Source organism: Homalodisca vitripennis, chromosome 2 (assembly GCF_021130785.1).
Source record: "Homalodisca vitripennis isolate AUS2020 chromosome 2, UT_GWSS_2.1, whole genome shotgun sequence".
In the NCBI taxonomy this organism is placed as follows: domain Eukaryota; kingdom Metazoa; phylum Arthropoda; class Insecta; order Hemiptera; family Cicadellidae; genus Homalodisca; species Homalodisca vitripennis.
Genome location: NC_060208.1, coordinates 172,439,087 through 172,452,272, shown reverse-complemented (window position 1 = coordinate 172,452,272; position 13,186 = coordinate 172,439,087). Strand labels below are relative to the sequence as shown.

Here is a 13,186-nt window from a genome sequence, read left to right as displayed (position 1 = left end):
ATCCGTGATGCTATTCTCCATGCCATTTCAACAAGCCAAACCAGACATAGAGACATACATCATCACAACACTCGAAATGCAGCAAGTTTTACTCTGCCACCACATCACCTAAGTCTGTACGAGAAAAAAACCATCCTACAAAGGAGCACTTCTCTACAACCATCTGCCCGAAGAACTCAAAAAAGAACCAGCACAACGCCTCAAGATCCAGCTCACAACATGGCTACAAGACCGACCTTTCTACACTGAAAAATAATTTTTTGACAACCAGCTCTTCTTTTAACAAACTGACTGTAAAATAAAAAAAATGTTTGACGCATGTACTATTCTCAATGAATACGTAAATAAAGATTATTGTCTATTGTCTATTATGCGACATTTATTAAGATATTTCAATAAGTTTATATACTTACATCCATAGCAACCTGGTTGTTGGCTCTCTCTCGTTCCCGTCTCAATTCACTTTCTATGCACTGCCGGATTGCCAATTTACAAGCTCTCTGACAGATTTCTGTGATATCAGCGCCCGAGAACCCATGTGTTACCTTTGCTATGTATGCTAGATCTACATCCTGCAAACACATGATCACAGTGAGTACTTGTGTTACCAATAAAACCCATACAAATTAGCTGCTTTAGCAATAACTTCTATATAGTGTTTAAACAAGGATGTGTTTTCAACTGTCTGGTTGTCCAAACAACTAATGGATTAGGCATATAAGCTAAAGCTATACATCAATATTATTTCAAGGGTTGGTAATAGCTCCAATGGATGGATTCCTCAGCTTCAATCTGGGAATTCATTCTACAACACTATCACTAGTAACATGTTAAAAGTTTGTTTACCACCATTAAAAAAAAAAAATATTGTAACAAACAAAATAAATTTCGCATTATAAAAGAAATAGAAATTAATTTAAATACAAATTCCACCTAAGCAAAAAAAAATTAAATTCAAATAAAATACTAGTGTTGCACCTTGGTGTGTTCACTGTAGTCGCACAGTCAATCAATCAATTTATTGTTTTAAAACTTTTTAAAAGTATTAACAACGTTAGTATTGCAGGACAACGCCAAGTCTAGATATACATATAGATATACTATAAGTTAAATTACAGATAAACTATTACATTTTAAATTCAAATTTTTTTATAATTTGATAATTTTTGTACGTTAAGGTGTGAAAATAGGTGTAAAATAACGCCATCAATTAGTTAATATAAATTACTTCAATTAAATGACAATTAAAACATGTAAAACAATGGAATTAATCAACAAAACTAAAATTCAACAATTAATAAAATATTTATAAATAAACTAAAAAAAAAAAATAAAAAATAATAACAACAAGCTGTTAAAACTCATTTAAAATAACAAGAAAACAGCAACATCAAATCAACACACAACATCAAAGAGTAAAGAATTCTCAAAATGCAATTGGACTAACTCTAAAATAACTCCTGATGGCTGTAAAAAGGATTCAAATTCAAATTCAGTGAACTATTCTTTTACATGAACTATCATCTATTATATGCATTGCCTAGGCCTAGTAACAAGTATCTATCCAATTACAGCATAATAATCACTGATGTCATATGGGCTGATATTAATCAATAGCTTCTTTACACTTTTCTTGAAACAATTAATTTCAAGAGATTTAAGATGAGAAGGAAGAGAGTTGTAGAGTTTAATGCCTGTTTCAACAAAACAATTTAAAGTGGTTTTAAGACTACATTGAGATATTCTAAGAGAATTTGAGTTTCTAGTCATATGGTTATGTACAGATCTATTTGTAGGTATGGGATGTAAATTTCTTTTTATATACAATAGGCAATCTAAAATATAAAGTGCAGGTACTGTAAGAATGCCATACTTTTTAAATAAAGGTTTACAGTGAGTCCTTATGTTTACATTAGCTATAATCTTAATAGCACGTTTTTGTAAAATTAATAATTTTTTTGTGTTACAATCATTGCCCCATACAATAATTCCATAAGACAAGAAACTATGAAGGTATGCATAGTAGACAGTAATGAGGATGTTTGTAGTTACAATATATCTTAGCCTAATTAATATAAAAATACCCTTAGACACTTTATTGCATAACATTTCAATGTGCCTATCTCATTTGATGTTACTTTGAAGAATAACTCCTTAAGAATTTCACATAGTCAACGTTCTGTTGTCTAGACGGTTTTAAACAAAATTCTAGAGTCTGGGTTTTATCTGAATTAAGACAGAGTGAATTGGCAGCTGACCAGTCTTTGATAGTGTCACTAATATTAGAAAGAACATCTTTAGCAAATAAAATATCATTACATTTAACTTGTACAGCCAGGTCATCAGCAAACATATAAGAGCTTGCATAGTTAGTAGCATTTTAAAAAGGCATTATCGTAATATTAATTAATTGATACTAAGTAATAAGAGTAGCCGGAGCTCAAGACAGCTGGTAACTTGCTCCAGTGATGTCACACCACAATGAGCATGACCCCTCACTGTATATTCTAGTAACCATGGTTATATCTAACGATTAAATATTCATGGCTTAGATGAACCCACAGCAGTGGTTCCCAAGTATCAGATAGGAAGTCTACTGTGCATCTGGCTGTGAAATGCTGGCTGGCTATCTCCTCCATCCCTAGACCACACGTGCATATATTTAGGCCAAATGTGGCATTTGGATATTTTGTGATTACCAAGACATATTCTTTTTTCTAACATTTTATTTTGTTTAGATTTTTGCCCAAAAACCATATTTTGATAACATTATAACAGATGTTCTGACAACCACTTTAAAGATTTTGGCTACTTTATTATTATTCAACCAAAAGCAGGTTTTGATTTCTTAATGTTTATTTTATTCATAATAAGAAACCTAACAAATTGATAAAAATGCATTTGAAAATTCCTGTGACAAACACTGCATAGTTTTAAATCCAGCAAGTTAATTTATAGATATCTCCAAATATCCTTATACTCTGAAACACTTATATCTGTTAATTACCTTGGCTACAGGAGATTTGCGTAAATCAGCCTTAAATATAGATTCTCTGGATTTCTCATCTGGCAAAGGAATGTATATAAGCTGGTCTAATCTACCAGGACGCAGGATTGCTGGATCAATGATATCTGGAACAAAACAATGAATATTTGCATATGGACTTTAAAAAGAAATAAACTATTAGTAAGAGCATAAATTGTCTCGTGTTACCTCTAGGTTGAGCTAGGATGTGCCGCATTTAAATCTTGCGGCATTCTGTGCCTCTCTTACATTTCAATATCATTAACTCTTGAACTTACTGCAAGCCCACCTGCCTAAAGCCCTTATAGCTTTCTTTAGATACACCTCCTCAACCACTTTTGCCTCGCCCTTGTTCTGATAAGGAACGTTTCCCTTTTCTCTGCACATCTGAAGTTGGTTCATTAAAAAAATTTCAGTACACGAAGAGGAATTTTGTGTAGACAGATTTTGGCCTGTACTCTCCGTAGATTTGACTGTCGAATCCCAATGATCAATTCTCAAATCGGAATCTTTGTTGAAAATTCAGTGGATTCAAGATTCGGCTTCCACACATCACTAGTATTAGTATTTTTTCTGAAGATAACACACTCAAGACAAAAACAGCAAAAGTGCCTTACCTGGTCTGTTAGTTGCTCCAATGATGAAGACATTTTTCTTGGCCCCCATTCCGTCCATCTCAGTCAGTATCTGGTTGATTACTCTGTCGGCAGCGCCACCGGCATCACCTACGTTGCCTCCTCTTGATTTTGCGATCGAGTCCAGCTCATCAAAAAATAGTACACAAGGAGCTGCTGCTCTGGCCTTTAATCAAAGTAGTGTCAATTAATATAAAAAACCTAGTCATTTGTCAGAAACAAAAGTATTGATCACAGTACTGACCCAATTTTAAATCAGTTTTGTCGTCAGGGAAAAATTGTTTTCAAGAAATTGATTTTTTAGTTCATTATCTGACTAGCAAAGAAATCCAGTGTTTCAGTATATTATTTTCTAATAGATTTGACTTGCCAGAAATGCTGGTACAATGATTATTCGTGCAACTCTCTGAAGGGGTACAGATTCTACATTATTTTGAACCAGTACTAATCTTAAATTTGTTATGACAAGTCATCAAGATAATTATGGTATTTCAGAAAAATTAGTCATCAAAGTGCAAACAAAGAAATTAAATGATAATGTAAGTAGCTGGAGTAACACTTTAATCATTCTGTGAGCTGAAGAAGTTCAAGAACATAATATTGACTTCTTCAAATCATACTGGATAAAAAAAAAACATATTGGAAAATATATATTCCTCCATGAACATTTGTATAATCGTATTTTACTTATAACCATCTCACCTTATCAAAGATGTCTCTGACGTTGGCTTCTGACTCTCCAAACCACATTGTGAGCAGCTCAGGACCCTTAATAGAGATGAAGTTGGCTTGGCACTCGTTAGCGATGGCCTTGGCAAGCATAGTTTTACCACATCCAGGAGGCCCATAGAAGAGTACACCACGAGATGGCTGCATACCGAACTTGAGGAACTTGTCAGGATGTTCCACAGGGTATTGCACCAGCTCCTGCAGTTCTTGCTTGACGTTTTGTAGTCCACCAATGTCATCCCACGTGACATTGGGCACTTCCACAACGGTCTCACGAAGTGCACTCGGGCTGCTCTTGCTCATTGCATACTGTAACAAAACAAGCAGTTATGCCAAAATTCCAAGATCTGTAATGGTTTAATTTGATCTATTAGTCATATAATGTATTTGTTGTCAATACTTTATAGACCAACTAATTATACTCTCAAATTTTATTTAAAAAATTGTTTTTTGTTTTATTAATTGTACATTGTACTTTAGACAAACATTACAACTTACCCTGAAATCATCCATGGTAACAGCTAGAGAGTTCAGTACTTCTGCATCAATCTGATCATCTTCTAAGTCTATGAGATCCATCTTTTCACGAATCTGTTGGAGAGCTGCTTCAGAACACAAGGAAGCTAAGTCAGCACCCACATGACCATGAGACTCTGCGGCAATCTGAAATTAATATTTATATATGTCATATCTAACTCTTGTTTTAGCTTATGTATGATACTAAAAAATATATTTGTTGCCAATACTTAAATCACACAAATTTGTATTAACAAAGAGAACTTGACATTTAACCCATTGGCCTACAACTACGAGTTATCTTGTAGTATGGAAAAAGGACCCACATGTACAACTACGAGTTTTCTCTACATCTCTGTTTATCTACATTACTTTATCTATTAAAAAAGGTTTTGTAAACTAAATAAATTACGTCATTGATGAGAACAATAAAGTATAAACAATGCACAGCCGAGGTCAGCTGAGAGCAGCAGACAGCTGTGTTGCCGTCTACGTCGCAATTCAGTAGCTCTAGTTGCCGGTTCGCGCTAACAAGGTTATGTTATTGTTTACGTTCATTTTATTTTGAGTTTCAAAATGAGTCAAAAACGTATAAGAAGTGATTTTGAGATTAATAATGTTTTGTTTGAAAGTGAATTAGAAGATAGTGAATTTGAGGAAAGTGAAGAATCTATTGTTATTGAAAGGCGTAAACGTGACATCGGTTGTGAATCAGATTCTAGTGATGAAGATATTTGTGATGCAAAAAATTATGCAAAATTAACATTTGTGCCCTATTTTTTCATAAAAGTATGTTTAAGTTATAAAATAAATTAGTTTTTAAAGGGCATAAATAATTTTGAATGTAGAAAAAAATATTTAAAATTTATGTTTCAAAATATATAATTGTAAAATTGTTTATTAAAAATAAAAAAGTTATTTCTTAAATAATTTGTAAAGGTGTCTATATAAAAGTCAGTGTAAATTTGAACAATTTAGTAAAAGTTTTATGTAAATATGTTAATATTTACTATTTGTACGGTTATTTATCTAAAACACTACAATTTGTGTAATATTTGCTGGTCTAACAGGGCCCAGCACCGACAGATATGGGAGGTATGGCAATGGGTTAAATATGAGGAATGCTCTTTAGCCTTTTTTTTACTTGGATCCCAATACCATAAAATTGTGTCTAAATTTAATATAACATAAAAATGGGAAAACTGAGAGTTGAAATTGAAATTATACCAAATTAAAGCAATATTAATTTTAATAATAGCCGCTATTGTAATAGATATAATTCTCATAACAATTTTGGTTTAAGGTTTGATTTTGATGATGAAGAGTTTGTGAAGGTATGTTTTGGACCATTGCCATAATTGAGGGAACACTAGATTTAGAGATGTGCATCTGATCTCTTCCATAAGTGGACAACTAACCTAACACATATACTTAAAACTAGGTTAAAGTTAGTATATTGTACCAATGTACCAGTTATTTAATAAAAATTTTCCAATGAAAATTTTAGATCAAAAATTGCATTTGTAGAGCTGTTTAATTATTTTATTTTAAAGTCAAATGAATAAATTTTGTTACCTTTGCACATTTCATTGTGATCAGTTTAATCTGTATACCAGGTATAAAAATAACAAATGCTGAGAATGTGTTCTTGAAGTGAGGTGCACTCTACTACATGTGACTTTGCACAATTTAATGTTTAGACCAGTATAAATTTAGGGTAATATGCACAATAAATTTAACTTTAAAAATGGTTTACAGCTGAGATAGATCGCACCAAGAACTCATACTCCACCTACATACAGTTGAAGTTTCAATACAGGATCTTGACTTCAGGCCTCTGCCATTTTGGAATCATTTGAAACCTCAGAAACAGTAATTATTGAAACAATCTTTGCATGAGTTGTAGATATCCCATACAAAATGTATTACTAAAATGAAAATTTGCTATCATATCAAAACATGTGTCTAAAGTTCATTATAATAATGCAATTCTCCAAGATGACTACTGCTGAAGAGCTGATATACAATTGAGAAGTTTTGAGTAATTAAGTTTTAAAGTCCAGCTAACATGAAGTGATAAGTCAACATCCTAAAAAGCTTCACCAGTTTCAAATGCCTTCAACACTCACTTGTTCCAAGTCAACATCATCGGCCAGCTTCATGTTCTTGGTGTGGATACGGAGCACCTCAAGTCTGCCGGTAGCATCTGGTATGCCGATGTCAATCTCCCGATCGAACCGGCCAAACCGCCGTAGTGCGCCATCGATGGAGTTGGGTCGATTTGTCGCCGCCATCACAATCACATGTGAGCTCTGCTTTAATCCGTCCATCAGTGTGAGCAGCTGGGAGACAATACGGCGTTCCACCTCTCCGTGTGTCTGTACAAGGATGACGTTAAGTGATTATTTTACAAAATTAAAAATTATTTCAATACCAAAATACATCACTCCTCTTTCCCCCTCCAGAACAGAGAAGAATTTAACTTTCCATTAATCCATTCCAAATTCAATATCAGATAGACAACTATATCTTACATATAGATATATCTTATATATATATCTTATATACAGGGGTGCTGAAAAGTCCCGGGACGGTCTAATAACTTTTGAACTAATTACAATATAAGAACCAAAATTTACATCAAGCTTTTGCTCATATAAAACTATTATTTTATGTATTTCACCATGATACCCTGCTTATGGGGGACGTCCCGCTAGGGGTTGGTGAAAATTCTTAAATAGAAGCATAGGTCGAGTCGTACATCAAATTAAAGCTCTTTTAATTAGAAACATTTTGGCGAAAATCTGACGTAAAAACAGTTGACGCATTACAAAATGGCGGACACTCAAAGATTATAAAATACAGAACTTTTCAAATGCAAACATTCGGTTGTTAGAGAAAACTGAGACACAATCTTTTATTTTATTTCTTTTACTTCAAATCATTTACCAAAACAGTTATAACAAATGTTCAAAGTGTTTGCCTTCAGTTTGCTGACAATATCCCAATGAACGCTGATACTGATAGCTGATACTGATATCTGATATCGCATTGTTTATCTGGAAATTCCTTATCAGCAGATAAGGTTATTACCTTCCTTATCTGGAAGGTAATCAGCTGGAGCAAACAAGACCAAAAAGACAACAATGAAATTGCCAGCTGACAGATACTTGTTTTATCAACTCAGTCACTTAGAAGTCTTCAAGCCCTAATTTTGCAAGTAGTTTCAGTAGTGCTAGTTTATTTTGCTATGGCGCTTTCCGAGAGAGAAAGAATAACTTTATTAATGATGCGCGGGTTTGGTGATTGTATTAGATCATGTGATGAGGTAAGGCATCTGTTTAATGAAAATATCTGGTTTCAGCAAGATGGAGCCCCTCCACATTATGGCGTACATGTAAGACATTTTTTAGACAATGTCTTTCCACATAAGTGGATTGGTAGAAGGGGAACAATAGAATGGCCTGCCCGTTCTCCAGATTTGTCCCCTTTAGACTACTTCTTTTGGGGCTACCTCAAAGAAAAAGTGTTTAAAACTAAACCTCAAAATTTGGATGAGTTGAGAAACCGTATTGTAAGAGAAGCTCAGGGTGTTTCTGTCCAAGCTTTAAACAATGCGATATCAGCATTCTACAATCGATTGGGATATTGTCAGCAAACTGAAGGCAAACACTCTGAACATTTGTTATAACTGTTTTGGTAAGTGATTTGAAGTAAAAGAAGTAAAATAAAAGATTAAGTGTCTCAGTTTTCTCTAACAACCAGAATGTTTGCATTTGAAAAATTCTGTATTTTATAATCTTTGAGTGTCCGCCATTTTGTAATGCGTCAACTGTTTTACGTCAGATTTTCGCCAAAATGTTTCTAATTAAAAGAGCTTTAATTTGATGTACGACTCGACCTATGCTTTTATTTAAGAATTTTCACCAACCCCTAGCGGGACGTCCCCCATAAGCAGGATATCATGGTGAAATACATAAAATAATAGTTTTATATGAGCAAAAGCTTGATGTAAATTTTGGTTCTTCTATTGTAATTAGTTCAAAAGTTATTAGATCGTCCCGGGACTTTTCAGCACCTCTGTATATATATATATCTTATATATATATATATATATATATATATATCTTATATATAGAGAACTATATTTTTCAATCCAGCATATTCAATAACCAGTCTGTTTATTAGATTCTAAGGAAGGTGGTTATGGTGCTAAAGAATGAAAGAATGTAAAAAAGTAAATACAAAATTGGTAATTTTTCGCTAAATCCTAAATTATTTTTGTTTTCCTTAAATACACCTCAACTTCTGTATGACATGATAAAAAAATCATTAGGGTTACTTTTTTAATAGTATAAAATGAGTCAGGTACAATAAAAGTTGAAACACTTTTTATTTGAATTTTACTTAAAATTTTGTATACAAAATTACAGCTTTGAGGTATGGATGCATAGAATTATTGTTACCTTACTACTTCCAAACAACATAAACTATTCTTGCTCCACCTTGAAGCTGATTATAAATACTATATTTATAATCTGAAAAAATAAGTCAATCCCATATGCCATTATAGTATTTTTACAATAATCTAGAGAAAAACCCCTATCTCTTGTTAATATATTTCATGTTTCTGGTCCACTTAGTTGACCTTTAACAAAGACACTGAGTAATTTTGACCCATGTTTTGATATTACCAGAAAGGTTATTGATATACTGATGAAACTCAAATTATAATAGAGATTTAATTATAAAATAAATTAAGAAATTCCTTATCTAATACACATCTGGGAATTGTTACACAATTTAATGAAAAAAGAAGGAAATGTTCATTTTCAAATGAACCATTTTTTAAGACAATACTTTCATTCCTTTAAACACTATTAAAAATAAAAATTATCCATTTACTATATTTGTTGTAAATTTTTTTATTTATGTACCTGATAAAGAATTACTCAAATGAATGTTTATTAAGTTGTCTTAACAATATTTGTTTCAAATCATGAATGTGTTTAGTATTTTTCATAGAGTGAAGATATTTTACAGTACAACACATCCATTCCTTACAATCGTAATATTTTACAGACATGTACAAATCTAGAACATGGACATCATAGTTTTACTTTACTCATTTTTTCAAACTGATTTATACTGTGTAATCTGTATTTTTATGGGTTCTGCTTTCTCTTTTACTTCTATCAGGGTGTTAGAAACAAAATTCCCTGCTGGAATACACCATAAATTGAATCAGTTGTTGACAAAGGCTTAGTGCTGTTGCTTATTATGCATATGCACTATTTATTATGCACTATGCAAAAACATGTTTAAGTTACTAAAAGTCATCATAAAGTATTGCACATTTGACAATATCAATGGATTTAGCTATGTTCAAATGAAACATTGCATTGCATGTAGATATGTTTTGTTTAAATTTTTTGTAAAAAATCATGTATTAACTTTCTTTTTTCTTCAACAAAATTTAACAATTTTAAATCAAAAGAAAGTAGAATAAAGGGGAATTGTAGATATACAAGCATATATATATTAAAAATTTTGTTTACTTACATTTTTTATCACTAAAAGTAGCATTCTATGAGGAATGCGTGTGATTCAAGGTCAAAATTCAAAGTTAGCCAATGTTTCATCCAGAAAAACATTGCCCTTTATATTCAGTAGCCTATATTTTATTAATATCAAATTTATGAATAAATTAAGTGTTAAAGGAACCATTCATTCAGTAATCTAAATTAGAAATTGTATTTAAAGTGCTTTATCAATACGTCACCAGTAGCCTACCTTTTCTCTCTTTGGTGCTATAGCATCTAATTCATCAATAAAGATAATGGCAGGTGCATTTTTGTCTGCTTCCTCAAAAGCTTTACGAAGGTTGCTCTCCGATTCTCCTGCCAATTTGCTCATGATTTCAGGTCCTGAAATAAAAGTATTTTTATTTTCGTTCGGTCTATTTGGAATAAACAAAGCCATACAAGGGCTTACAACCTAATCACTTAGCATGCTATTGATATTGATTAATGAGTTACAAATTAAATGATTTTAATGAATAGCTAAACATTAAATGTGTTAAAAGTGTATTTGATATATAGAGGAAATTTACTAACATTCTGAACTAGACATTCAGAAATTAAAATTTCTGGTTTTTATAAAATTGTAAAATTATTTCAGTTAATCTAAATATATCGCACAATAAATGGGCCATAGAGAACACATCATCACAAACAAATATGATTGGTCAGACAATTGCTAGTACAGCTCTACCATGACTCACATCTTTTATTGCACAATACAGCTTCAACAAGTCGTTATATAAGTTATAGCAGTCTGTGTTTAAAAGAGTTTTCATTGAAACTGGGAGAGACAATAATATAAACAGAATTAAATTAAATTTGATTTTTTTTTCAGTGAGAAAAAAACATAATATTGCTAAAATAGATGTTATTTTTCTGTAGAACTAATACAAATACATGTCGTTGTACCTTATAACTATTTGACTACAATATTTCATAAAAAGAAAAATAATTAAGCCACAGATTGTAAAAAAATTAAGCATACATGTTATGAGTCCGGAGAACAAACAGGATCCTCAGAACAAATAACAGTCTACAGAATTTACTAAAATTTAATGTGATTTCTCATTCAAAAGATTTTATTTCATTTCATTTCAATAAAATTATATGAAACTAAACAATCTATTTAACAACAAAACAATTACTATGCTGAATACCACCTAATACTATATGTTGAAAAACTTAATAGCAGTTAGTTAATTTATTTGGAAATTTACAATAATCCAGTTTGCATATTGCTAACATCATTATCTCCAAATTAGAATTTGAACATAGAAAAAAATAAAGAAACCTTAATTTCTATCTAACAAATACTGACCGTTTATGAGGAAAAAGAAGGCGCCAGTCTCGTTAGCAACAGCACGTGCAATGAGTGTCTTTCCTGTTCCAGGTGGTCCATACAACAGAATACCTCGTGGTGGCTTCACTCCGATGGCCTTGAAGAGACTGGGGTGACGCAGCGGTAGTTCCACCATTTCTTTGATCTGAGCCAGCTGCTTGCGGCAGCCACCGATGTCGTCGTAACCAACTGCGTTTAACGCTTCCTCCTCTTCCTGCCCAAACACAATTCATTCAATACTTTCATGTTATCTACAAGTATTTGTTATATTTTTTCAATTGTTATTTTGTACAGTGAAACAATTAAGTACATTTAATGATCAAGGCTAATTTTTTATTTTATACAAACAAAAATTTGTTTTAAAAATTGTTAAAAGTGATTAATTTAACCCTTAGCACTCGGACGAAAATAACAGAGAATGCCTAGCAGGTTGGATACTTAGTTTCGAGACGAATACTCACGAGTAAGGCGCACCCCTATACACTCAAAACCCTCTGTAATATGTTACTATTATTTCAAATATGAAATAAATTACTTGTCCTCTGGACTTGACTAGTGCTACATTCTATCGGGAAATGTGGCAACTACATAAATCAGTAGTTTTAGATTTCTTTAGTTTTGTTTTAATCAATATCACACGCTTCTACTGTTAGTAAAATACCAGTTAAATTTATTATTTACAAATTTTATTTTAATATTAAATAGTCATCATGGTACATCGTCGTAATCTAGGTTCTGACGGAATAGGACAAGTCATTGACTAGAATTTGATGATAAGTGAGTTAAATATGACATAAATAAAAATATTTGCTTAAAAACTTTACCATTTAAAGTAATAGTAAAAGGCGCTTTAGTTAAATATATTCACATATTTTAAAGCTTAACAAAAAACAATAATATAGTTTGCAAAACATAACATTGTTTTTCAGTTTAGTTCTAAAGTCTATTTGGATCAAAAATTTTAAAAAATCATCTAAATCCATATCTGGTGAATTCAATTTTGTAAAGACCTCTCGTTTGATGGGATCTCCCTCGCAGTGGATAACCGTGTCTGGAGCCACAATGCAGTATGGTGATGGATCAGTCTCCACCACTTTGAACTCTACAGCCCGCATGCCACCACGCACTATGAATGCATCACCTTTGTGTATCGGTCGGTACGCTTCCAGGAAATAAGGCTTCAGGTACACTTCAAACAGGTTTCTGGACATAAAAAACAAGAACTCTTTAATCAGAATCAAATTCAGGTCACATCTAGCAACTCCAGGTTTATTGGGTCGACAAAATTATTAAGGTCAATTTCACCTCTGATGAGAATTGAAACTTTACTTTATCATCAGTCAATACAATAAGAACAATA

General features: G+C 32.2%; 1 protein-coding gene across 2 annotated transcripts in view; it reads right to left on the bottom strand.

Moving 5' to 3' along the window:
• Positions 1-13,186, bottom strand: part of LOC124355050 (transitional endoplasmic reticulum ATPase TER94-like) — a 38,986-nt gene that overhangs the window by 9,515 nt on the left and 16,285 nt on the right. For both annotated transcript variants that reach the window (XM_046805960.1, XM_046805961.1), the window contains exons 4-12: positions 12,837-13,029; positions 11,806-12,040; positions 10,699-10,832; positions 7,035-7,283; positions 4,888-5,052; positions 4,363-4,698; positions 3,643-3,826; positions 3,008-3,132; positions 414-572 (exon numbers count right to left, since the gene is read on the bottom strand). In XM_046805960.1, the coding sequence (XP_046661916.1) occupies positions 414-572; positions 3,008-3,132; positions 3,643-3,826; positions 4,363-4,698; positions 4,888-5,052; positions 7,035-7,283; positions 10,699-10,832; positions 11,806-12,040; positions 12,837-13,029 (1,780 nt within the window). The remainder of the gene's footprint in view (positions 1-413; positions 573-3,007; positions 3,133-3,642; positions 3,827-4,362; positions 4,699-4,887; positions 5,053-7,034; positions 7,284-10,698; positions 10,833-11,805; positions 12,041-12,836; positions 13,030-13,186) is intronic.